At 43.8% G+C, this 25,508-nt stretch overlaps 1 protein-coding gene across 1 annotated transcript in view; it reads left to right on the top strand.

Moving 5' to 3' along the window:
- The window catches only part of Cacna2d3 (calcium voltage-gated channel auxiliary subunit alpha2delta 3), an 804,511-nt gene that overhangs the window by 609,800 nt on the left and 169,203 nt on the right, over positions 1-25,508 (top strand). Inside the window, exons 17-18 of the mRNA XM_027389601.2 lie at positions 1,315-1,389; positions 22,285-22,368. Coding sequence (XP_027245402.1) covers positions 1,315-1,389; positions 22,285-22,368 — 159 coding nt within the window. The remainder of the gene's footprint in view (positions 1-1,314; positions 1,390-22,284; positions 22,369-25,508) is intronic.

Consider the following 25,508-nt stretch of genomic DNA (forward strand, 5'->3'; position numbering starts at 1 on the left):
TCAAGTAGAATGTTATTAAGACTTGCTGTGCAAGGTAAGACGGGGAGAAACGTCTGTTGCCCTTGACGACTGCAGGCCTATTTGCTTTATGTAATGCAACGGAAACTTTTAATTGCTGGTGTTAAATTCTCTGAAGTTCATTTCACATCACCTTGACATTAAGCTAACAAGCAGACAGGGTCACTCCTGGTTTGTAAACCCTGTTGTCTGGATCATTTAATAGTATCAGATTCAAGACTGTGAGTGGCAGAGAACTTAAAGACGAAATAAGTAAGGGCTCAGAACTGTGAAATGATCTCTCAGACAGAAAATAGAGATTTTTTTTCCTTCCCTCCCTCTTTTCACTGCTCTGACAAAAGTGGGCTACAATTTATTTCTTTCTTGAGAGAGAGAGAGAGAGACAGAGACAGAGATAGAGAGACAGACAGAGAGATCAGTGTGGGTTTTACGCCAGAGGCCATTTTAATACATGAATGATTTGTAGGTAAATTTATTGTAGCCAATGGGTGCAGTCAAGTGTGTAATAGAAATATTGTCAAAAAGCTGGGATTATTATTTAAATAAGTGCAGTGTTAAATTTGATTACATACTTTTTAAAGCTAATAAAACATTTCATTGCTCTCAAACTATTTCCCATAGTCCCATGTAGTCAGAAAACATAAATTAAGTGAGGCTCTGCATAGAAAATGACCCAGGCTTTGTGTGGATGGAAGCATGCGTGGCAAAGCTTGGCAGCCACAATAAAATTGAAAGGATATAAAGGGATTGGCTGCCCCCCACATGGCACTGGTGGGGACACCTTAACACTTTCAAGATTGTGGAGAGGACAGAGCAGGAGAGCAGACTTAGACATGCTCCTGTGGGTGTAGGACAATAGGAAGCTTGGGAGTGAGACAGTATGAAGGCCACTGTCCCTCTTCCTTATCTAGATAAGGGAGGAAATACCCCAGCCACAAAAGTTCTGTTTGCTTGGACATGCTATCCTTTCCAGAAATACCCATGACTTTGTTGTTTTTCCTACAAAGTATTTGTTTTGTTTTAAATAAATAAAAATAAAGTCATAGGATGCCAGCGTGGGGATATGACATCTCAGATTGTGCTTTTGCTGAGCTTATCTGTGACAGGTTCACATTGCCACCAAATGTCAAGGATCAGTGCCTTGCATTCATTTTAATGAAATATTGTGCTGATAACAGTTATGAATGCCAAGTTTAAGCTGTAAATTACTCAGTTCGGGATGCTTTGTGCTTTATGAATCTGCCTGGGAGTCAATTAATGAAGAGTTGGTTTTTTTTCTTTTCTTTCCTCTTACAGTTAGGAATTCATGGTTATGCCTTCGCCATCACAAACAATGGATATATCTTGACACACCCGGAGCTCAGGCCGCTGGTAAGAGAAGAGTCCATTCCCACATTTCTTCAGTTCTGCAGCAATCATGTGTTGCAGCAGTTTTCATTAGAAAACTACTCTGTTCACTGTGCTAAAGAGGCTGTTTGCATAGTTGCAAACTAGTATTTTGACCCATAGTGCATCAGTGATATATATATATATATATGTATGTGTATATGTATATATATACATATATATGCATTTATTCATTTTAAAAGAAACCTTTCAGTATTTTGAATGTTTTCTTTAACTCCACACAGTTTGAAATCCATTATGATGAATATTCATACTCTAGCCCTAGCCCCAGTTACTGGATATCTGTTTTGATAGAACAAATCAGATACAAGATCTCTGAAAATTCACACCATTAGGATTTAGCTCCCAATTACATTGCCAGAATGCAGTGTTCATAGATGCTATTCAACACCTTTATGGAAAAATGGAAACAGCTAAGGTTTCTCTCCATTTCTCAGCACCTGAGTCATACCCAATAGCACTACTTTTTACTTTCTCCAAGAGTGATCTGAGGCCAATCCAAGAGAGTCCATGGTCTGTTTGGTGAAGCTGATCCTCATGAGGAAGTTGCCTCAAAGCACTCCTCCAGAGAACAATGCAGACTGTCTCCCAGAGGACAGCCAGTCTCCTCAGAAGAAGCATGAGTGAGCATCACAGTTCCAGGCCAGTTCAAGTAACTTAGTGAGACCCTGACTCAGAATAGAAAGATAATGTGTGCAAAGGGATGACTGTGAGGTTCAAGGTGGAACACTTGCCTTGAGTATACTATACCCACCATGATACAAGAGGAAGAAAAAAGTAAAGAGATAAGAGACTCTAATTCACTGATGCTATCTCCTGTGGATTCTGGAAAGGTGTTGAAGAAAGGGTGACATTGCTAATCATCCTGGGCTAGTCAGAATGTGCTGTAAGAATGACATTTCCTTAGGTTTATGTGCCTTTGGTTCATTTTAAAGAAGATATGGGTATTAAGAGGAACACAGCCTTCTAAGTTGAGAATGTGTAGGTCATTCTCTTGGCAACACACGCACATGCACATAAACACACAGTTCTGCCCACAGCAGAAGTCTCCATCCCTTTCCTCAGAATTAGAGCATAGCATAGCAGCAGAGAACTCCGCAAATGTTTGTCAGCCAAGCGCTGTAGGGACCCATTCTCTTCTCACTTGCATCATTGCTTAGAAACTGGCCATGTGAGAGCCCCATCATCATCCAACTGCTCTAATCACCATGGTATTAATGGAGTCATGACCACATCACATGAATCCCATATGCTTGCTTTCAGATGGGCCTAATGGTGATGTTTGATTGCAGCGTGTGTGTGTGTGTGTGTGTGTGTGTGTGTGTGTGTGTGTGTGTGTGTGTAAAAGGACTGAATTAACTGGTTAGCTGATTTCAATTATAACTCTGAACTTTTGGGATTTCTGATTTTAAAAGCCACAGATATTTTAAGAATAATTAAGCCTAAAGATATATTCAAGTCTAAAAAGCTTACTGTGTTACTCACCCCAAGCTGTCAAGTGGGGTTTTTGATTGGGCAGAGTGGGTTTGGGTTTGAAGGAGGAAGGCAATGGAACCAGATGTCAGAAGTCACCATGGTGGTTTCCTTCTCTCTATAGCATTGGAAATGACTGTCCTCTACAAGTGTATCCAGTGTCTCTCTCTAACCATTTATATTTCCTGGTCACATAGCAAATAGCCTATTGTTGAATCTGTGTCTACTGCAAGGATGGATAACTAAAAGGCTGGAGAAGCAGGTCCCTCCACACAATACTGTGTGAGCCCGATCATGTGAATGCTCACACACGCAGGTCATTGCTATGCATACCTTTGTTCAAATGCTGGGATGAGTGGATTTCCCAGAAACAACAGCCAGGGTCCACTTTCCATATGTGAGGTGCTCACTTGTCCAAACACAAACCAGATGCATCTGTTGCCACTGACTCATGACAAGGACATGGCCAGACCAATGGGTCCTCTGTCCCAGTCATTTGTCCCTGACTCTGAGGCTGTCAGGTGTCTAGGAGAGGTTAAGAGAGGGGATGTCACCATTGGGGATTACATGAATTAGCTTATCTAAATATGGTCACTGAATGTAGGCTGACTCCACATAAGTTTTACATTCTCCTTCTAAGTTAAGGGGCCACTAAGTGGAAGGAAGGTCATCTTACCCAGGTTGTCCTTGTCCTTAAGTTCTGATCTTGCCTAGTGCCAGCTCTTGACTGAGTAAGTCACACAACTGTTGTGAGACTCACCTTCCCCTGATGATATGGCTTTAACTATAGTGTGCATTCCACAGCTTTGTCATCGGTGCAAATGGGAGAATGTTAAGTCAGAAATCCTGCAGTGCAGTAGGTTCCAGGACATCATGGGGTGGTGGAATTACCTTAGCATCCCATCTGTCCTGGCTCTGCTGATCTGTGCTTATCTAGACTTGACCTCTTTAAACACTGGGAGGACCAGATAGTGGCAGATGATTACTGCATCTAAAGAACACAGTTTGGTTATTCTTATTTGATAAGCATTTTCGATGCCCCATGTGTGTATCATGTACACATGTGACTTTTGTTTATTTGCTTGTTTCTGGGGGTTTTGTTGTTGTTGAACAATAATTTTGGCTAATTGTAATCCAGGGTATAGGCAACAACTATAGTGGGCCTAATGTAGGGGGAAAATGAGGGGAGGGGTGTTTTTCTGAATTAACGTTGTGAAAAAGACTAAAAACCACAGTGTCTGTGGCTATCCTAGCTTCAGGTATCCTTACTGCTTTCTTCACTCTGTGTTTTCCATCCCTCTTCCTGCCTGCCTGCCTAGCATGTAGCCTGTCCACAGAAATTGAATGAAGGGACCCTTCGAACCCACTATCTTCCATGTCCCTTATGACAGCTATAAGTTGATCACATGCTTATGCTAGTAGTCTGGGGTTTGTCATACATAGATCTGCCTCGTATGAACTCTGGAGTACAGCTCAAGGCACACAGCTGCTAGCAGCTTCCTTGATTGGCTCAGGAATGGAATCATCCCTCAAGCCCCACTCATCTCCTCTCAGGCCCAGACTTATAACGAAGTCGTTATAAATGGGCCTTCACCTCTGTTCTGGCCAAGGCTGCCAGATTAGCCTGGTGAATGTGAACATGGGTTGTGGCCAGCCTGGGGAGAGTGGGGAGAGCTCTCTTCACACAACTTGTATTCCCTTCTGTCTGCCACTGAGGTTGTTCCTGCCCTTGCAGCCAGATGAAAGAAGTGGCTTTTGCTAAAACACAGTACCAATATTTTTCTAATTTGTCCAATAAAATCTTTCCCCCAAACTCCATGTCTGGCTTGGTTTTATCCAGTATTTTCTTTCATTTTGTATGATTTGGGTGTGAATCATGAAATGTCTCCAAAAACAGCTCACCCTAGAAACCATACTCAAGCTCACTCAGAAGACATGCTTCCCCGGGAATAACCAGTATTTCCCCTGTCCTGTCAAGTGCCCCTATACCTTCCTTCCACCAACTTGTCATTTCCTGATGGCTTCACTGATGCCAAAATGACAGGTCCTTGCTGGATTCCTGATGGGACTTGTCTTGTCCTGTGCTGAGGACTGAAATAGCTAGCTGCCTTCCAGGAGACTAGAAGGCCTTCCATGACAGAGCCAGCACTCTTCCTGGGGTAGGAGGGTGGAAACTACACCTGGTTGGGGAGAGTGGACACTGCACAACAATTGGGATTGCAGTAGATCCCGAGAAATGTCTCCTGTGGAGCAGTAGGACTGTGTAGTTTCTTATGGCCTTCATCATTCTTACAGGCAGGCTAAAAATATTGCTATGAGCTACTTAGATTTCATTTCTTGCTTTTTTAGTTTTCCTTCTCTCTAAAGATGTTTATTAGAATGGTAATCCCTGAATATATATCTTTTTCTTTTGTTCATCAAGGGATGGAGGGACAAAAAGCCTATCCTGGGCTGTCTTTAACATGACCTTTAGTTTTGCTAGGATTTTGGTGCTCGGTCTCCCTCTGTATTGTAGAAGATGAAGACATTTTAAGCTGACCACTCCCCAAGGAAACCTGGACTATGGACCTGGCTGAACCCTCAAGGGAACACAAAGCAGGCCCCTCTCAGCAGCCACAGCGATGGCAGGGTTCCACAGGGAGCCTTAGATGACAAAATCTGGGACTCATTTCCATAGAGATCATGCTGAAATCATCCAAAAGCTGTGTGTCCTGTGTCTGCAGGCCCAGGAAGATGCTGGGGATTATATTATATATGGCATTCTTTTACACACCCTCTCTCTCTCTCTCTCTCTCTCTCTCTCTCTCTCTCTCTCAGTTGTTTTAAAATCTGTTCTCATATAATCTAGGCTGGCTGTGAACATTTGATCCTCCTTCTTCTGCCTCCCTTGTGCTGGGATCCTAGGTCTATGTTATTATACCTGGTTCATTTGGTGCTAGGATGAAACCCAGAGCTTTTTTGAATGATAGGTAAGTTCTCTACCAACTGAACTACACCCCCAGCTCCAGGTTCTCTCCTAGATGCAAATTCAGTAATCAGTCATACTGACCCCTGTTGAAGAGATGGGAAGTAGACCACTGAAGCTGGAAAATTTGTAATCTTTCTGGTGTCACTGCTACATTCTAGGCTGTGCAAGGCTCCTGAGATGTACCCTGCTTCAGGGAAGTGAAGATCTGCTGGGAAGCAATTAGATGTAAATTCAGAGAACCAAGGACACTGGGGAAGAGGACACTAGCTTTGGTCATTAGCTTTTGTGGCTATTCCTCTTAATGTATCTTTCAGGTGTGTGTTGACTCCTTCCTTTGGGAAGGACACCATTTCAGGTGCCTTTCCCATATCACTGTTTTCATTTGACAGGTACAATGGTGAGTCTAGGGCACTGTAAAAGAATCCAGAGACTCTGGAATGTTGGAAGGAATAAGGATTGACAAGATGTGTTTTTTAGAATCCATCCTGTACAGCTTTGAACAATGGATTGATAATCTGGAGTGCTCTGTGAATAAGGAAGCCATCACCCATGGAAAGCCAAGGCTCTGAGGGATGATGTGAATGTCCCCAAATCACATAGCCAGCAAGTAACAGACCAGGAGACTTGGCCCAGATCCCATAGATGGGTTAAGTTCACAGTGCTATGTTGGATCCTCAGGAAGTGAGAGGCAGAGTGGCTGGGGATGGGTGCGACTGAGAGGCCTGGTCTCTGCAGTTATGTGGATGACTTCCAGGGCAGCTGTGGTACAGTTATAGTTAGAATCTGTCCAGCAGGAACTCAATGCGAGCCACAGGATGAGCTGCCTATGTTGTTTAAAATTTCTCAGTAGCCACATCTAAAGAGTAAAGAAGTACACAGGTGAAATTAAGTTTAAGGATAGTATTTTAGCTCATGTATTAAAACCATTGGTGATTTAACATATAATGAACATAAAGATAATTAATACAGCATCTCATATTCTTCTCAAGTATCTGAAATCGGTATCAGATTTCACAATGAGAACATGTCTCACTCAGGACCAATATTTTCAAGTTCTCAAGAGCCTCATCTAGCTGTGACAACTGCAGGGGTTCTACAGGCCTATGATGTGAGCAGACATCTTAGAAATTTCTAGCGAACATGGATGAGAACGTGGATGAAATTAGTGGTCAGTCGTGGCTACCCACCCCTTCCCAGGCTGCGGCTTGTCTGGCTTCTGTTGGGGAAGTGTGATGGCTAGAATTCATAGAAAGTTATTCAGTAAATGATGTGATAGGTGGACATGCTAATAAATTGTTGTTTGTTCCTCTCTTGTGGAAGTGACTGGGTACTCTCATAACACCTGTAAATATATATTACACTAATTAGAGGGTGAATCTAACAGCAGGTGAAGCAGAAAGTTAGGTGGAAGCAACATTAGAGCTCTCCCCTCCCTCCTTCTGAAGTTCTACTAATGGGTTATGTGAACGGAAGCTGTGTAATTAGAAAACGTTTACATTCCGTGATGTTTAAGCAGGATCCTTATAGGATTGTGCCTGTCCTCAAGCTTTCGCCTGTTGCTTAGGAACCCCAGGTTCCTCCCAGTTCACCTGCCCTTCTATCTGGAATTTGATCTTCTGTATGACTTTCCTCCAGCTCTCAGCTCAGTGGTCACCTCAGAGAAGCCCCGCTCGTCCTCACAGCTCTCCGGCATGCACCTGTCTCTGTTTGTTTGGGTTACTTACTGCTAGGGTGTGCACATGTGTTTAACTTCTCCATCACCCTTTGCTGGACTTAGCTTCTACAACAAAGTAGGTGCGAGTGGGAAGGATGATGGGGATGATGAGAGTCTGGGTACTGTGTTCCTACAAGAGATGAGAAATATGGGTGCCACATGTGCTCTCATCAAACATTCACTCCTTATTATGTCAGGGCATGTGTGGGTTGTGGGGCCCTTCTACCCCGGTCATCCCTCTGCCCTCTGACCTTCTGTTTGCTGACATCCCACAGATGCTGCTGACATCAAGTGTAGTACTGGTGAAAGAGTCTTGGGCAGTTAGAGGGATGTTTCTGCTTAGGAAATGCTCATCATTCCATAAAAGTACTCTACAACAGCATCAGCATTCATGGCCAAGAAGACCTCTGGGCATATGGATTAAGTATCTTTCTTTCTAGGGGATGGGTGCCCTGAAGGGTGAGAGGGCTTGCCAAAGGAGATGGAAAAGGACTGGGAAAACCTCACCATCTCCCTGGAACTACTGATCTCAGGCATCTCAGGGATGACTTCTTTATGGTCTTAGGAGGATACATTCTTCTGGCAAAGTCTATCAGGGAATATATGGTAGACAGTTGTAAACCTTAAAGCAAATACACCTTTTTTTTCAGCCACCTTGCCCTCTACTCTCTGGCTGCTGATGAACTGGTGGAGATTGGCCAGTAGGTGGCGCGCAGGCATCACTGTGTGCTGAGACCCAAGCACACTGTGTCTTGCTGGCCCCAGAACAGGGATGAGAGAGCCTGCTTAGGCTTGGTCTGAATCCACTCTAGTTTAAGAGAAAGAATTAAAGGATGCCTAGAAAGTGTATCTGCTCAAAAAAGATTGTGTTCACAAAGGAGGAGTAAAAGACTGTATAACCCCTACAGAGAGCTGCCTCGTTTTGATAAACATTAATTGGCTAGGTGGACACAAGAATCTTGCATCTCTGCATGCTTGCTTCTTGCTGAAATGCCACAGGCACTGTGGGAACTGCCTGGGCTGGTCACTTGAGCGGGAATGCTGCAGTGTAGTTCCAGATCTAAGATATAAAGGGCTTTACTGGGAGATCCTGTGTTTTTGCCAGGTGGAGCTGAGCTTATTGCTTCATCCTGCAGCCTCTTGGTCCTGGGACCAAGTGTGTGCTTGGATACTCAGGTAGTAGATGAGCTTGGGACTCAAGTTCATGTTTTAAATATGTAATGTGCTTTAATATTATTTTTGGATGCTAGAAATGGCAAGCAAATGGGACCAGTGATGACCATGCAGCTACTACCCAAGATATCAGAGACCAGGCTCTATGATGGACACCCTGCCTAAATTGTCTCATTAAGTTCCAGTAGCACCCTGCCTGTTAGCATGTGTCAGAAGGGTCACCTGAGGGTGGGGATCTGCCAATGTACGGCTGTAGTTTTTTTAAAAACATTAATTAAATATTTACAGAAGAAAGGTGTCTGATACTTGAATCAAGGAATGTGTCCATTAGAAAATACACTTAAGGCAGTCTTCACAAAAAATGTCTGTGGACGTGATTTGTCAAAATCTTGCTCCTTTGGTTCTGAAGCGGTGCTTGTTTCCCTTCTGCTCCTGGTGTTTACTTTGTCCCTGAATGCTGATCTATTGGTAACACAGAAGTTGTTCTTCATTCTAGTGTAGATGTGGTTGGGGCCAGCCTAGCTGCTCCCACGCTGAAACTGTGGAATCTGTCTTTCTCTGTGGCCTTCTTGCTCCAGGTTTCTGTAGCTGTTCCTCCCTCTGTCCTTTCCTGCAGAGTGGAAGCAAGGTCTCCCAACATTTCTAGCTACAGAGAACCACACCACTGTTGTAGTGTCCATCATCCTACCCAAATCTTTTACAGGAAATCTTTTGTGAAGCCCCACCCCTGTCAGCAAGGAAGGGAGAAGAAGCTACCAACCTGGGTCTTCAGAGACCATTGCTTAGGTTCCCCATTTACTGTAAGCTGAGATCTGGAGCTTGAGGGAGAAATCTCCCTATAGACTGTGGAGCTGGGGCTGTGCCAGGGAAGCAGCATGTGCAAAGACCCTGAGGCCTGGGGATACCCGGTAAGCCTGGAATCTCTCCATTGATTTAGGACAGACGTCTAAAGCACTGCCAGCTCCTGATGATACAGTCAGCACAGACACCTGTCCCTCTCCCTGACATTCTGTTCATGTTGTATGCATCACAGCTGCCCATGCCTGAGTGAGGAGGATATGCTCTACTTCTCCAGGCACACAGAAGGCCAGTGTGCTGAGGGACGAGGATCAGCACAGCCGGACAGTTGACACTCTTCCCCAGGAGTCCCAGCTCCTGGGTGTGTGTGCTCTATGCTGGCTCTCATAGCTCCCCAGGGAAATGAAGCACCCAGTGGTACCATGCCTGTCAATGCCCTGCTGTGTTCCTGAAGGTATCTCTCCAGCTCTGGAAGGAAAACCTTGTACTGAGCCTGTCTTGAGGCCTGCTTCTGACAGATGTGTGCTACTAATGCTTGAAAGGCATGCGACACTGAGTGCATCCACACCAGCGTCTCTGTGGACACACAGTGGGTGGTACATGCCCTCCTCTAGTTCAGGCCCCTTGCACCCATGTTCCCATCATTCTTTTCTGCTCCTTTGCTCAGGGCATCTGAGTTTGCATTTACGTCCATTAGGCAGCATTAAAAGTCATGAGTAGGCCCCCGAAAGAAATCTGGTTTAGAGACAGGAATTTCTGCTGCTTTTTTTGCGGGGGGGGGGGGCGTGAAATAATTTGATGAGAAAAAGACTCTTCTTTTCCCCAAGCATACTTTGACCTCTGTTTTACTAGATTAATTTCATATCTAGAATGCCCCATCTTGGATGATAAATTAGCAATAAAAAGCTCATCAAAATGTAATTACAGGCAATGTGTTGAATAATGATCTCTTAAAAATTCCTATAGATTTGTCTGCACCTCCTTTCCCTAGTGAGGGAAATGAGCCTCAGCTGCTAGCTACTAGCCTGGGCCAGGAATGCAAACCCTAGCCATGTTTCCAGGCTGAGACACGCGTGCTGGCTTCTATCACTGCCAATGTCATCTCCTTGATCAATCATACTGCTCCATGGGCTGCACATCTTTATACAATTTAAAGGACCATCTTCATTGATAGGGAAGTAGAAACTCAAGACAGAATGAAACTCTCCCCTTGTCTATCTGTAGTAGTTTGCTGGGGAGATATTCATTGATGGTAACTAAGAAGACAATAGCAAGCAGCCCAGTGCAGAGAAGTCAGAGCAGCAAGCATAAAAGCTTTCAGAACTGCAGATTACAGATTCTAAGCAAGTTTGCTTCTCCAGAAAGACAGGAGCCACCTACTTCTGAGAGAAGAGGGAGGAGTCTAATGAGAGTAGGTTTTCCCAGGGGTCCTGTCTGCCCTCTCCAGAAAGCTGGGTGGACTAGGTCACGCAGTCCGACCCTCATGGTATGGAAGGGTCCTGTGAAACCTACAGCTGAGTCTGAGGGCAGGATATTCAAATGATCTCACTGTGTGAATGAGCACACTTATTTGAATAACTGAAGAATTCAATCATGTGAATGCCAACAATTATTCCTCTGCGTTTACATTTTAGGAAGACCTTGCATCTGAATCCCCATGAGAGCATTAAATTGCTATCTAATTAGCAGTCCCAAATTATATATATTTAAAAGATAATGAAGGGTTTGAAGGCTGTTGGAATAACTGGTTATACATTTAAATGAATCGCTAGAAATTTGTTAGTAATGTGTGGAGTTTTCTTTTATTTCTTCATTCCCTCTTTGAAGTTCAGTAGACCCAACCTCACAGGGTTAAGTCTGGTAGCAGAAAGATAAAGGCAGATGTTTTTAATTATTGCAACACAAAACTCCCAAATAATTATAAGCAGCTGTCATTTTTACATAATCCTGAATGATAAGACCCAAAGAATGCAGATAAAAGTGTTGAGACCATGGGCTTTGGGGACACAATAATTTAATCCCATCACACCACTGAAATGATGGCTACATGGTGGAGGAGCCTGCTCTTAATATTTTTCTTAGCTTTTACTGATCATGTGGAAAGCAAATATATTTCCAAACATACAACCCAGGTGTCATTTCTACATTCCTTGGAAATATTTACTGGATGAAAACAAACACCCAAACATTTAGCTTACCCAGGCCAAAAAAAAAAAAAAAAAATAGCTGAGCTGGGCAGGGGCAGAGTTTGCATTGAGAGTGCTCAGCTTTACCTGCCCCTTTCAACTTGAGATGGGTCTACAGCTGTTCTTGTCCAGTCACCTCCTCCTTCCATTGGTTGGCATAATAGGATGGTGCCTGGTAGCAGTTCTTTGTCTTATAGCTGAAGTTTTCACTGGATTAAACTAAGTAACTTCTACCCAGTGGCAAAAAGGAGATCTGGTCTACCAGATCCAAGGATGCAGTGCTAGGTTTAAGATATTAGATTTGTTGTTTCTTATACCAGTCTCTTTCTGGAAGTCTAGAGGCTCATAAGAGCAAACTCAAGGGACATTGAACATAGCCACAATGACTTCCCCATCACTGTGACAAAAATTTCTGGGGAAAATCCCTAAAGGGAGGTATTTTTGGCTCATGGTTTCACAAGTTTTAGTCACTGGTGAGCTCACTGTGGTCTGGGTAAGGCATGGTGGTAGGATATGGAGGAACAAATTGATTACTTCATGGTGGCCAGGAAATAGGAGATTGAGGAAAGGATTAGGGACAAGATGTGATCACCAAGAACATGCCTCTAGTGATCTTTGTCCTTAAGCAAGGTTTGATGTTTTTCAAGTCTTCCAAACCTCCCAAAATAGTATAATAAGCTGAGAACCAAGCCTTGGAGACAAACCCTGTGGAGGCATTTCATATCCAGACCATAACATGGACCCAGAGATGACAAGATCAAAGTCTACGTGGTCAGGAATACAGTAGCAGGCTGAGCTGTAGCTAAGTTCCACAAGAGACAAATCTAAGCTATCAATTAGAAGAAACATATATAGACAGACAGACAGGCACAGGCACAGGCACACATGTACACACACACACACACACACACACACACACACACACACAGAGGCACACAAACAGAGGCACACACACAGAGGCACACACACAGAGGCACACACATTCTGAGATGCACCAAAAATCCTAAGACCTCCCTGCTACATTATTCTCAGGCCATTTTATCTTGAGGCATGACCTGGCTTGGCACATAGAAGTAAGCGGAGAAGATTGTCCAATGAATGGAGCTTCACCCCCAGGAGCAGGAAGTATAAACAGATGAGAGGAGCCAAGTTAGACCAAGGGATTCATTTGAAATATTCTTAAGTGTATAGTGAGGCATTCTTAAGTGTTATTATAACTTCCCAGAAATGTGGGGGGTTTCAGAGTACTGTATATCCTGAGTATCAGAGACAGTGATGTGATATGATTCTCTTGGAACCACCAGGTTCCCAGATGTACTCAAAGAAGGGATTTTAGGGAGGCACAGAGAGGGGCTTTGACATTATCTGAATAATTTTTCTGTATAAGGTTCAAATTAATATGGTTTAGATTGCCCTTGTAGGGTGTCCATGCATTAGTTACTTAAATCTCAGGCCTCAGTTTTCTCCCCTAAAAAATGAGAACAAAAGCAATGCCTCCTGCAGGATTATAATGAGGAATAAATGAGTAAATGCTCCTGGATGCCAACAGCAAGCCAGGCATGTAGTCACTGTTAGGTGGGTATTGGTGGAATGAATCCTTACACATGTTCACTCTGCAGTCAACTGCTGTTTCCAGAAGAAAAGAACCTATTCTTGGTCAGGCAATTCCCGGGCACTGCACACCCAAGGGCACACAAATAATAGTTACGTTCTCTAAAATGCTAAGAGCCAATGTAGGAAGCAAACATACAAGTTGGACTCCTGTATCATATAGTGGGGTCACCATGAGAGGCTGACACAATAGGGGAAGATTTTAAACTGACTCTGCCTAGACCCAGTTCACCCATAGGGGTCAGAGAGATAGACCACTTGACTCAGTTGGAGTCAAGGCTATAAGGAGCAAATGGAGTGGCATGTGCCCAGACCAGAAGGTAAAAGCAATGATGACCTTTTCAGCAGCTAGCCCTGGAATATTAAGCATCATCATGCAGAGCATGAGGGGTCTATACCAAGCACCAGCATGTTCTAATTTTGGTTTTAGAAGAATCCTTCTGTCTGAACCCAGGAAGTAGGTTAGAGGTGAAGAACCCAGGCAAGGGGACTGCTTTGGGGCCCCTTATCCTCATCCAGGGGGAGCCTTTCCTTGGTGGTTGACACTAAGCTGATGGCCTGTCTGATGTGACTCACCTTCAAAGCACTCAGAAGCCAGAAGTGATCCATGGATGTGGCAGCTTGCTTCACTGGCCGACTGGCCCATACTCTCATTCTCCCACCCCAATGCTACCCACATTTCCATGGTCACAAGCAAAGCAAGACTGTGAGAACTCAGCCAACCTTGCAGGGGACTCTGGCTTTTCTGTGAGTCATAAATCACATCAGAAATCTCCTGGGTTTATTCGGACCACCATGTATCCAAAAACATTCGCAAAAAGATACATCACTCTAATTGGCACTGGCATGAGCACATGTTTGTGCAGACACTCGCATACACACAAGCACATGCACACGCGTGCACACGCGCTCGCGCGCGCACACAGACACAGACACACACACACACACACACACACACACACACACACACACACACACACACACACTAGCCAAAGGCTAAACATTTTGCTTGGGACTGAAAGAGGTACTGATGGATGAAAACCTGCCCAGTTTGGAGGTCAGAACATGGCTTGGGCAGAGAGCATTTGTTACACAAGGTACCACATGCTCGTTCATGTTGCATGTTCTCAGGGAGGTCTGAAACGAGGGACACCCATTTGAAAAAGGAGAGAGACTCTAGTTGGAAGGATCTACAAAAACCTCACAGAAAGGGTGATGTTGCTTGGCTCGGAAGGATCTCTGCCTCCTCCTTTGCAACATTCCTCTATTGCTTCATTTATAGAACATCTCATTAGTATTCCTGTATTTGTCAAACTCCTCTGGACATTGAGAGTTCTCTAGGTTCTAACTCTGGGCCCCAAAGTAGAGACAGTGAGAGGAGAGTCATCTTCCCAGTGGCAAACTGGAGAGAAGCATCAAGAATGTGGGTACCCAGGACTGATCACAGGGAGAAATTAGCCACACCCTGAACTCTCTGTCTCTGACAAATGACAGCTGCTACCCCATAAGGAAGGTCAGGTTAGCTGTAGAGCCCATTGCTACTAGCTTGGGATCTTCCTTGTGTGAATAAGGAAATTTTCTTTGCCATTGCAGCTCTAGAATCCATTAGCTGTGCCTGATCAGATCCCCCCTCTAAAATGGTGTGACAGCTGAACATACCCTGGGGTCTTCTGATATCATTAACACAGTAATGGAAAATGTCAAATAAAATTCCGTAAATTAGGGGGAAAAAGTTACTTGCCAGATATCACAGATAAGCTTCCAAATTACAGAGGTTCTCTTGGCCCTAGATAGGATCTCCTAATGGTGTGGTGGTATGTGAAAACCTTCGTGAAATAGGATTTGGAAGAAGCCACACCCACACCCAGGAGCCCAGTGCAACCCTCAGGAACTTTGAATTTGTTTACAAGGACCTCTTGCTTTTACCTTTAGACAGGCTTTTGTCTCGAAGTATTCTGACTGCTTGGAGAAAATGTCCCCCAGGTGCTAGCTGCACCCTTAATTTGCATGCCACCCTGTGGTTTCTTTTTTCCTAGCAGCTGACTATCCTCATTGACACCCTTATTTCCTTCACCAGGCCTGGCATTGCCCCTCTCCTCTCAGCAACGAATCCCTGTCCTTTGTCCCTTTGCTGGCACACATTTTCCTTCCTGTAAAGCTACTGAGCACACTTTAATGTCCCTGACTAGCTTGTGGTAACCAGACAGACTGGCTTCTTGAGAATTAACTTTAATCCAGCCATGGTACAGTAAGCCATGTTTGACCTACAAAACCATGGCAGGGGTAGGCCACCACCTCCCCACACACAGTTTGTGACTCATGACTTCTAGGAGGACACTGATTAAGATAAAGGTCATTTGGGCTTTCAAAGCAGCCTCTTAATTGTTGCTTTTTTTTTTAACATCCAAGCCATTTTAGTTTTACAGCCATCAAAAGGATTTTGTAATCAAACTACAGGAGAGCACATAGAACTTTTCATCTTCTAGACACTTAAAAACATTAATTAGCAAGAGCGTGCCTCTGAGGAAGAGGAAAAGGCTCTGTCTGGACATGCCCCGCTGCCCCTCTCTAAACTCCCTGCAACTATGGGACACACCCTCATGGCCCTGGGTCTAGGCTTATCATCCTCTCAGGGCTTGTAGGATCTCATCTCCAATACAGAGCCATAGGAATTTATGCTGGGGCATGATATGTGTGTCATGCAGGTATGTGTCTTGTTGGGGGGAGAATAGACTACTGTAGAGTCACACACCATGGGGGCAGCAGAATTTCGGTGTAAATCCCAGCTCAAACATATCTTCTAGTCTTGTAGCCAAGGTCCTGAGAAGAATCATGATGAAGGTAAATAGAGAAGGTAAACTGGGCCCAAGTGCAACTGTGACTCGTTGAAGTCCCCATCATGTAGTCTTCTTAATCAAAAACTCATTGGACACCAGGGTCAGTTTCCAAGGACAGTTATGCTGCTGGAGGACTACATAGCCTTCACCTGGGCACAGAGACGAAGGGGCCTGCTAGAATTTACCTTCCAGATGGTTCTACCACCATGATTGAGCACTTATCTGTCCTGGCAGAGATGGCCACCCGCACAGAGGACCAAGTTAGTGATGTGGAACCACTCCAGTGGAGAACTCAGCCATCAGGTGGAGTTGATCTGCTTCTTAGTTCTGCTAGCCATGTCACCAAGGGCTCTAGCTCCGATTTTCCATCTATAAAATCCTTCACCAGACTTGGGAGGATTTGGCAAGATACAGACAGCAGTTAGCATAGTGCCTGGCCCAAGACACTTTCTGTGGGCGGCAAAGAGTAGAGGTGGGTAGTCATGTGGACAGAGCAGACTAGCTGTGTGTTTTATGAGTTCCTGGTTAGGGAAGTAATGAACTTTGTAAGCTGAAAATTGTAAGTGCTTTCGAGTACTCATGGGAAGATTGCAGTATGACTTCTGCACTGTTTCCATTCAAAATTTCCTACAAGGAATTATTGCACAAAGAATTAGGGAAAAATTAGTGAAAGAAACAGAAAGTATTGATGACATTAGTTTATAGTCCCTGTTGTTGCTAATCCCTAGGAGAGCTGGGGCTGACAGTAGCCATGGTTTCCACCTCTTAGAGATTGTCCCTATGGAAACCTTGATTTGCCACTGGCAGGATGAAATTCAACTATAGCAGTGTAGGGGAAGGGGAATCACTCTGCCACAAGCCCACATGTTCTTCCCCTTGGCCTTGAGAAAAGGCTACCAATACAGACTGAAGTTTGCCTTTAGCAGTTTACATATTAAGAGCCAGTTTATCTCATGAGTATACTCACAGGGGATGAACACTGTGTGACACAAGTGTGGTACTTTGGAAACCAGCCTTGACATCAGTGGTCATTAACACTGGCCAAGGGAGCAAATGTTTTAGGATGCATTTCTTAGAATCTATGATGTTCTGAGCTCTGGGCTCAGCCATGTTTATTTTCAGTGCAAGACATCTCTGGGAATTGAGGGCTAAAACTATCTAGTGAGGAGAACAATGAGATTCCAGAGACATGCAAAGCTAGCCATGGAGCATGAATATGTAGACTTGATGGGGATCTGGGCCTAGCTTTTAGTTGTTCTCCACCAGCCTACATTGAGCTAGTATGAGCCATTAATAGAGAGCTATGACCAAGAACTTGAAGGTAGGCACTGATCCTCCTAGTGCAGTTTTTCCAGGTCTTACAGAGATTCACTGTGCTTGGCACAGGGGCTGAGAAGTATTTTGGCATCCATTAGGTTGTAGGGATGTGTAGGTGAACAGGAAATGAATAGACAATTGAATGTCCACAGGAGAGAAAGATGCACATGTGCCTTCTGAAATAGTCTCTTCAGGCTTAGAAAGGAGAGGAGAGAATGGAAGTCTTTACCAGAGGAAAGTCATGCCTGCCTGGAGACAGAAATATCCTTCTAGATGACTGGCTCTGTGTTCACCATATCCTCATCCAGATGGCACTGTCCTGGGCATGGTGTCTTCCTCCAAACTCCTTCCTTCCTTCCTTTCAGCAGTCTATAAAGTGTGTACTTTTGATCAATTAGCTCATGCTGTCTTTATTGCAAAGAGGTCATAGGTGTATGTATGGATGATGCCCTTGGGCCTTTCCCAAAGAGATGCTAGAAAAGCAAAGCCATTGTCATTTTCTTTAAATCAGAATGGCCACACCTGGATCACTTCAGTGTGCTTCCAAAGCCAGTTTGCAGGTGACACAGAAGGAATTCATATTCAGACCATTAAATACTGTGCTTCAAGCAAGCCCTTGGGTAGTTCTGGCTTGCTTCAAAGATGGGTGTCTTCTTGTCCCATCACCCTAGCCACTGGCTTGTTTGTCTGTGCACCACATCTGGCCTTTATTTGAAGCTCTACCTCAAAGTATTTCATAGCACACAATAGCTTTCCTTATTAAATTCTCCTGGACATTTTTTTTCATAAAACAGGCACCAAAAGCTGCAGGCCTACCTGTGCCTCTGAAAGTCTGTTTACAACTCTTTGGAAACCATTTGCAATTCGTTAATCACATTTTCAAAGGAAGTTACAGATTATAGATATACTAACAATTGCCATATACAATGCCTGGCACCATAACGGGCCCCTTTAGAACAAGAAGGGAGAGTTGAAGAGCCAGGTCTGGGATTTGTTCCACACAGACGCTGTGCATGGGAGGGGACGGCCAGTCCCAGTGTGGGAGAGTCCAGAGTTTAACTATTTGGCTGTGGCCTGGAGGAGGTATGGAGAGAGAGTATATGGAGCTGAGTTCTGCTCAGACACAGTAGTGCATCTTGGTAGGTGGCAATCAAATGTTCCTTTAGTGATGTTGACTTCTAAGATCTTGCACAATGCAGCAAATGGTAGACCAGCATACAGGGAGATCTTTTCCTCTCACTCTACAGGGTGTCACAGCTCCTCTTTGTTTTTGTGACAGGATCTTGCTCTCAAGCTCAGGCAGTCTGGAACTCACTAAATAACCCAACTTATCTTGGAAATCATGAGAGCTGTACCTTCGTCTCTGAGTGTTGATGTCATGATGAACACTGTTCTCAGCTCTCTGTGTTTCTTGCATAGACTTGGTTTATTGGCTTAAGTGTCTTGAGTGTTGAGAAAAGAAAACAAAAGATTGGAGATGTGACTCGTGTTAGATTGCTTAGTTAGAATGTGAAAAGCCCTGGGCTCTATCCTCAGCCCCCATGAACTGTACATAATGGTGCCAGTGTGTATTTCCAGCTCTTAGTAGGAAGAGGCAGGGGATCAGAAGTTCAAAGTCATCCTCAACTACAGAGCCAATTCAAGATCAGCTTGGATTACATGAAACTATCTCCAAAAAAGAAAAACAAATGTATATTGACATTTAGGGATAGTAAAATTTCAAGGATTTTCAACTGATTCATTCTTATGTATGTCACCTCAGAAGAGCCAGGTACCTTAGCACACATCCAAATATCTCTGTCAAGAGAGTCTGGAGTCCCAACTTGTAATATGCATTCCAGAAGGAGACAACTGATCTGCTTGTGTGACACCATCTTCAACCAGCTCTTCCTGCCTGTGGCTTGTAGCACAGAGGCAGAATTACTGAAGTGTCCTTCCTTTTGAGGAATGAGGTAGTGTTCAACTCTGTGCAAAGAGTCAGGTCTACCTGTGTGCTGCCTGGGATGAGCTGCCAAAATGGAGAACTGTTTAGCCTGCCTCTGCTGGCAAGTTCTGTCCCTGTTTTGCAGCTCACCAGGAAAGCCTTGCCCAGCTTGTTCAGTTGCTTGCTTATCATCACAGATCCAGTGTGAGGTGGACAATGACAGTGCCCCTGTACTCTCTTCTTCTGACAGAAACCTGTGTATACTTTGAAGATAAAGATGCACTTAGTATTTAGGACCTTAGAGTCAGTTTAAATTTAACAAAGGCTGAAATACCATAAGACTTACACAGAAACATTAAGGCAGAGATTAGCAGTTGCTGAGGTATCCTTCCCCCATACTGGCTGTATAATCTTATTTGACTTGTTTTGTTTGTTATTTAGCTTCTCAGAGCCCATTTTCCTAGCTGTGGGATGGGCACAGAAGCATAATTGAAGGAGGGAGGATCCAATAAGTCCATGGGAAGAGAGGAATAATGCTTACCTAACTTCCTATCTTTGGTGCCTTACATTGTGTGTGTGTGTGTGTGTGTGTGTGTGTGTGTGTGTGTGTGTGTGTGTGTGTGTTTTAGTTGTGTATGTATTTGCCATGAGTATGTGCATATGTGCATAAAGTTATGAGTGCATGTATGCAATGTAATCCTGAGACAGAGGTATATGCCTAGTATTTTCCTCAATCATTCTCTACTTATTTTTTAAGTCAGGGTCTCCCACAGAATCTGGAGCTCACTAGTGGCAAGACTGGCTGGTCAATGAGCTCCAATGATCTGCCTGTCTCTGTCACTACACCCAGTGCCCGGGTCACAGATCCACTACATCTGCCTTTTCCATGAGCTCTGGGCATCGGAACGCAAGTCCTTATGCTTGCATGGCAGGCACTTTACCATCTCCATAGCCCCCAGTGCTTTATATCGTCGAGGTATCCAGTATGTGTGTTCTGAGTAAATGAATACAGAACAGTTTTCAGTGACCAAAGAAAGAATTCCTTCTACTGAAGCCAAACAAAAGAATGGTTCAGAGCCATCAGTAGGCGACTCAAGCATCTGTGAAAGTGTGCTTTTGAAGTTCAAGTTCTGGGATGAGTGAGATTTTTGAGAATGGCTCTTACTGAAATAGGATTAGAAGCCTGTGGTCTCTGTAGCTGAGGTCAGACTCTGTCTTCCCTCAGGGAAGGTCCTGAGTCCTAGCACCCTCTGTGCCTCCCCAGTGACTCCTGACCATGACATGTACCCACACCTCTCCCTCATTCTTTCTTCCCTCCAGTCACTTCTGCTTTTAGCAAGACTGCCTTACTCAGCTTCCATGCACACAGGAACTTTCCCTAACAGGATCCAACTGCTAATCTGCTATCGTTTACAGTGGCTTCTGAGGGAACCACTTTCCTTCCTCTTCATCTGGAGTGGATCTGATGTCATAAAAGTGACTGTGAATGGTGAATGTCTTGTTAATTGGAAACCTCAGAGAAGTGAACGAAGGCGTGGTCAACAGGGCAGGGTAGCCTTCTTGGGTGGTTGTTGGGGGGAGGGAACTTTCTAGAGATGGTTCAGGAACCCCACAATGCAGTTAGCAAGGAATAAAGAGTGCAAGAGCAATGTTTGAGTTTGACATTGTTTGCTACGACAGAGATGTGAGAATCACCCCTTCTGGCCACTGTCCCCTTGATTGCACTGAGGTCCACTTTAGATTTGTTTGGTTCTAAACAGGCAAAGGTTTCTCCTTGTGACAGAGATACCTTTAGGAACTGTATCTGCAACCACCAATCAGTGTCCAAATTGGTGAGTGTGGTGGGGAGGAGAGCTTAAAACATGTAGACTGACCATGCATCTCACTTAGCTCTATTATTTAATCAAAGAAGAAAAGAAAGCAGGTACATTTCTATGCATGTATCTTGTTTGTATGTATACCTTTGTCAGTGTACTATGAGCATTACCTTCTGAACTTGTAAAGTGTTTGCTTATCCCTAGTCTTCAGCAGAGGGCAGACTTTCCTATCTAATAAACACCCCAATAACCAACAGTAAAGGCCTCAAGACACACAAACATCCAGACACAAGAATGTCCGGACAATAAAATGGTACACTTGTTGGGTGACTAACTCCAGTGATTTAGGGGAAAAAAGTGAAACCATTCTCTAAGTTACTAATGCACTCATCAGCTTTTCCAGAGAAATGCCCTAATGGCCATTAAATCTGGCAGCCATTCCCAATACTCCCATCTACTCCAGGTGAAGGAGCCGTGCTTAGCTTATTTCTGCCATGGCCAGTAGCAAATAGAAGATATGCGAGCCAGCAAAGTGGTCTCAGGATGCTGAGCCCAAGTCCAATTATGGAAATCAAAGGTTTGTTTCTCAGCTGAGGATCTTGGAGGATGTTTGAAATAGGAAGTGTATGAAGCTTAGGGGAAAGGACAGGATTTTTATAAGTATGTGTAGGCAGTGCTTTCCTCTGTCATAAAGGGCTGATTTCATCAGCTTTTTATAGAGATGGGTCTCTCCAACTTTCACATATGTATTGCATCCAAGAGTAAGATAAGTATTATTTGCACCTGGCATTTTGGAGCCAAGGAATTCTCTGGGCAAATTCATGCCAAGCAAAGAATTGACCTATATATTCTTTAAGTTAGAGGAAACATTTACAGCAATACTTGTCATTAAAATTCTAATATTGTCACCCAAAGGGTTTCTCACTGGTTCTGTTGTTTATTCACAGTCCTTACTGAGGAAACAGGTCCTAGGAGGATAAAGATGCCTTGGTTGATGATTTTATGACCATTTGTTTGTCTTTTTCTTCTTCCCTATGCTAGTATGAAGAAGGGAAAAAGCGAAGGAAACCTAACTACAGTAGTGTGGACCTCTCTGAAGTAGAGTGGGAAGACAGGGACGATGTGGTAAGTGACCCTTTTCAAGCCTCATGGGTGAAGGCTCTGTTGACCAAAAGGATGGCTCAGAAGCTGGTACAGAGGGACATGGAGACAACATCCCTTCTACTTTAGTAGGAGTTGTGTAATGTTCTTCCAGTCGTTTGGGCCATTGTGCAGTCTGGCGAACCTATGCCCAGCAGGCTCTGGTTTCCTCTGCAGCCAATTCATTCCAACTTGTACTGTGTACAATTGCTAGGACTTGCCTTAATCTTCAGAGAATTCTGGCTGGGCAACAGGAGACCCAGGAACTACAAGGTCAGGGCATCTTACAGGTCAGTAAGACAGGCTCCCAGGAAGACAGAATCAACTTGTCTGGTCTACATGGAGACAACTCTTATTTCTAAAGAGCAGCAGAGGGATTTACAAGCTCACTTTCCCCATGTGTGGTCAGCTTCCCACCTCTACTGAACCCCCAATCCCATACCCATTTCCTGTGCCTCTACCTTTCCCATGGGATGCTGAGGGAAGCCATTTGACATCCCAAACTATCTTCTCATGCTTATTTATAGAGACAGCTCCCCTGATGACACTTTCCTTATTTTCATAGTCTTTGCTCCCTGAATGGTCCTAGATAGCAGGAAGCTCGGGTTTTTCTCCCTTGCCTGTAAAATGCAAGAGCCATATCTGTTATAGAAATTTAACCTAGCCCTGTCTGGTTAAGTTCAAGCTCAGACCAAATAAAGTTGCCATTCAGTAAAAGCTACTGCCTCATCCACTCTTTTTTTTCCTACTTGTCATTGCTCTGACATCATGTGAGGTCACTGACCTGGAACTGTTGGCTATCTTCTATTCCTCAAACACTGTGACCAGGATCCTGGTGGATTCTTGGGATTAAACTCATGAGTTTGGTCTACACCAGCACCAGTGTGGACAGCTACACTGCCCGGATTCTAATCTCACCTATGTTGAGTCTCTCTGTCTCTAATATGTGACCATTCCTGCAGCACCTCACAGTTGTCCTGAGGGAGGTTATCAGGATTAAGCATATTGATAGATTGAAAGATAAAGAAGTGCTCACACCATTGTTCGGCTAGGTGAGGATTCTGTGAATAGGCCTGTGGGTTTGCAGTGGCTAACTCCCATTATGGATCTTTGCAGAGTAACTTCTGCTTTCTTTCTCTTCCACTTCACCTTTTTTCCATGCTCTGTTTCAACCTCACTGGACCCTTTCTTTTTCTTTCCCAGAAATGTTGGACCTTACCCTAGACATGACTCTTCATCTTTTCTACTGTAATCACTGGGGAAGACAAAGTTGGTCACACTGACCCTTACTTCCCAAGTCCCCACTCTCAGGGTCTGTTACATTCTCAACCCTCCTTCACCTGCAACTTGATTTCTCATCTCACTATTATTGCTCCTGTGCCCAGCTGGTGTTTTTGTGGGTGGACACCTCCTTTTGCTATTCATGGTTCAGAAATACTTCACATCTCCTTACCACATTTTCCCTTTATGATTAGAGTTTCAAGTACCAGATTCCCAGAGTGTCCTTCACTGTCATGTGACTCAAGGGGCTGGGCTCTGGTTTTCTAACTCTCAGAGTTACCATTTCTCAAATAAGACCAATATTCTTCTTATGTATAAATTGGTCTCTGGCTATCTTTTGTTTGTGTTCCTTCTGGCAAGAAGCCCAAGGCATTTGAAATGTGAGTTCTTTCAATATCCATGTGTTTGACATGGGAAAACCCAAACTGCCATATATCTTGTTCTCCAATGATTGGAGAATTTTGGAATAAGCAAAAAACATTCTTATGTGCTACCCATAGAGGCCCGCATAACCATATGCTGTTGGGGAAGCTTGCAAATAAGCAACAAAGGACAGGTTTCAGGTCAAAATGTGTGAAGGGCCAAGGAAGCAGATTTTACTGGGCAGCATCAGTGAAGTTGGCCTGGCTGCAGAGAACCTGAATGGAGAATTCTGCTTCTCATGGACAGCAAGGCTCTTGTACAATTTAATGAGGACATTTATAGCATAAACCCCGCATACTTCCAAAAATGATGTAATATCACATATATCATTTAAACATTTGCAAAAATAGTCTGGCCAAAATTAAAATAAAGGGGACTGGAAGGATGGCTCAGTTGGTAAAGTGCCTCATGCTATGTATACATGAGGACTTGAGGTTGCTCTTCAGCACCCATGTAAAAAGCTGGCCATATGGATGGTGCGATTCCAGTTGTCATTTCAGTACTGGGGATGGGAGCTTGGGCTAGCACCAGGGTTTGTGTCCCAGAACCCAGCAAGAGATCCTGTCCAAAACTCAATGTGGATAACTTCTGAGGAACTGAATCCACCTTTGAACTCTGGCCTCTACCATCCATACACATGTATACTCACTTACACACACATATACCTAAATACATGTCTACCTACACAAGCATGCATACACACATAAGAGAAAAGTAGAGGAGTATGCATGTAACTTCTGTTGCCATTATAGGATAAGTTAGGTATCATGCCAATTGCTATGAAAAAGACAGATCTTTTGGGGAACCCACGCATCAGCAATGAACCTTGAAATACACAGGATCCAGTCTGAGTCACCAGGGAGAATCACCTCTGGGAAAGAAAAATTATATTAAATTAAAAAAAATCATTGTTCCTTCTCCCTTTATTTCTTCCAGCCCCTCCTAGAAATCTTCTCCCCGAATTCCTCCCATGTTCCCCCAACTCTCAAGTTGATAATCCCTTTTTCTTTGATTACTGATATGTGTGTGTGTGAAGCATGTATATGCACATATATAAATATAAATACAACTCGATGAGTCTGCTTTTGTTGTTTGGATGAATATGGTTTCAGGGATGAAATTCCTGGGGATGACTGAAGAAATTAAGGCTAATTTTCAGTTTGGTCTTGTTATGTTTTAGCCATTGCTGAACCTTTCCACAGTGAACAAGATTATTTCTATACATAGAGAAGGCTCATATAAGTAACAATAGCCACCAAATAAGGAAGTTCTCTTAAACACAATACCACCTTCAGTGTTGTAAAGATGAGCTCATTTATTTCTCATTGCAACACTGTCAAGTATCTATCCCTATTTTACAGTTAAATAAACTGAGGCAGAGAAATTATGTCATAGTCCAAAAGTACCCATCAGACTATCTG

Source organism: Cricetulus griseus, assembly GCF_003668045.3.
Source record: "Cricetulus griseus strain 17A/GY chromosome 1 unlocalized genomic scaffold, alternate assembly CriGri-PICRH-1.0 chr1_1, whole genome shotgun sequence".
Taxonomy (NCBI): domain Eukaryota; kingdom Metazoa; phylum Chordata; class Mammalia; order Rodentia; family Cricetidae; genus Cricetulus; species Cricetulus griseus.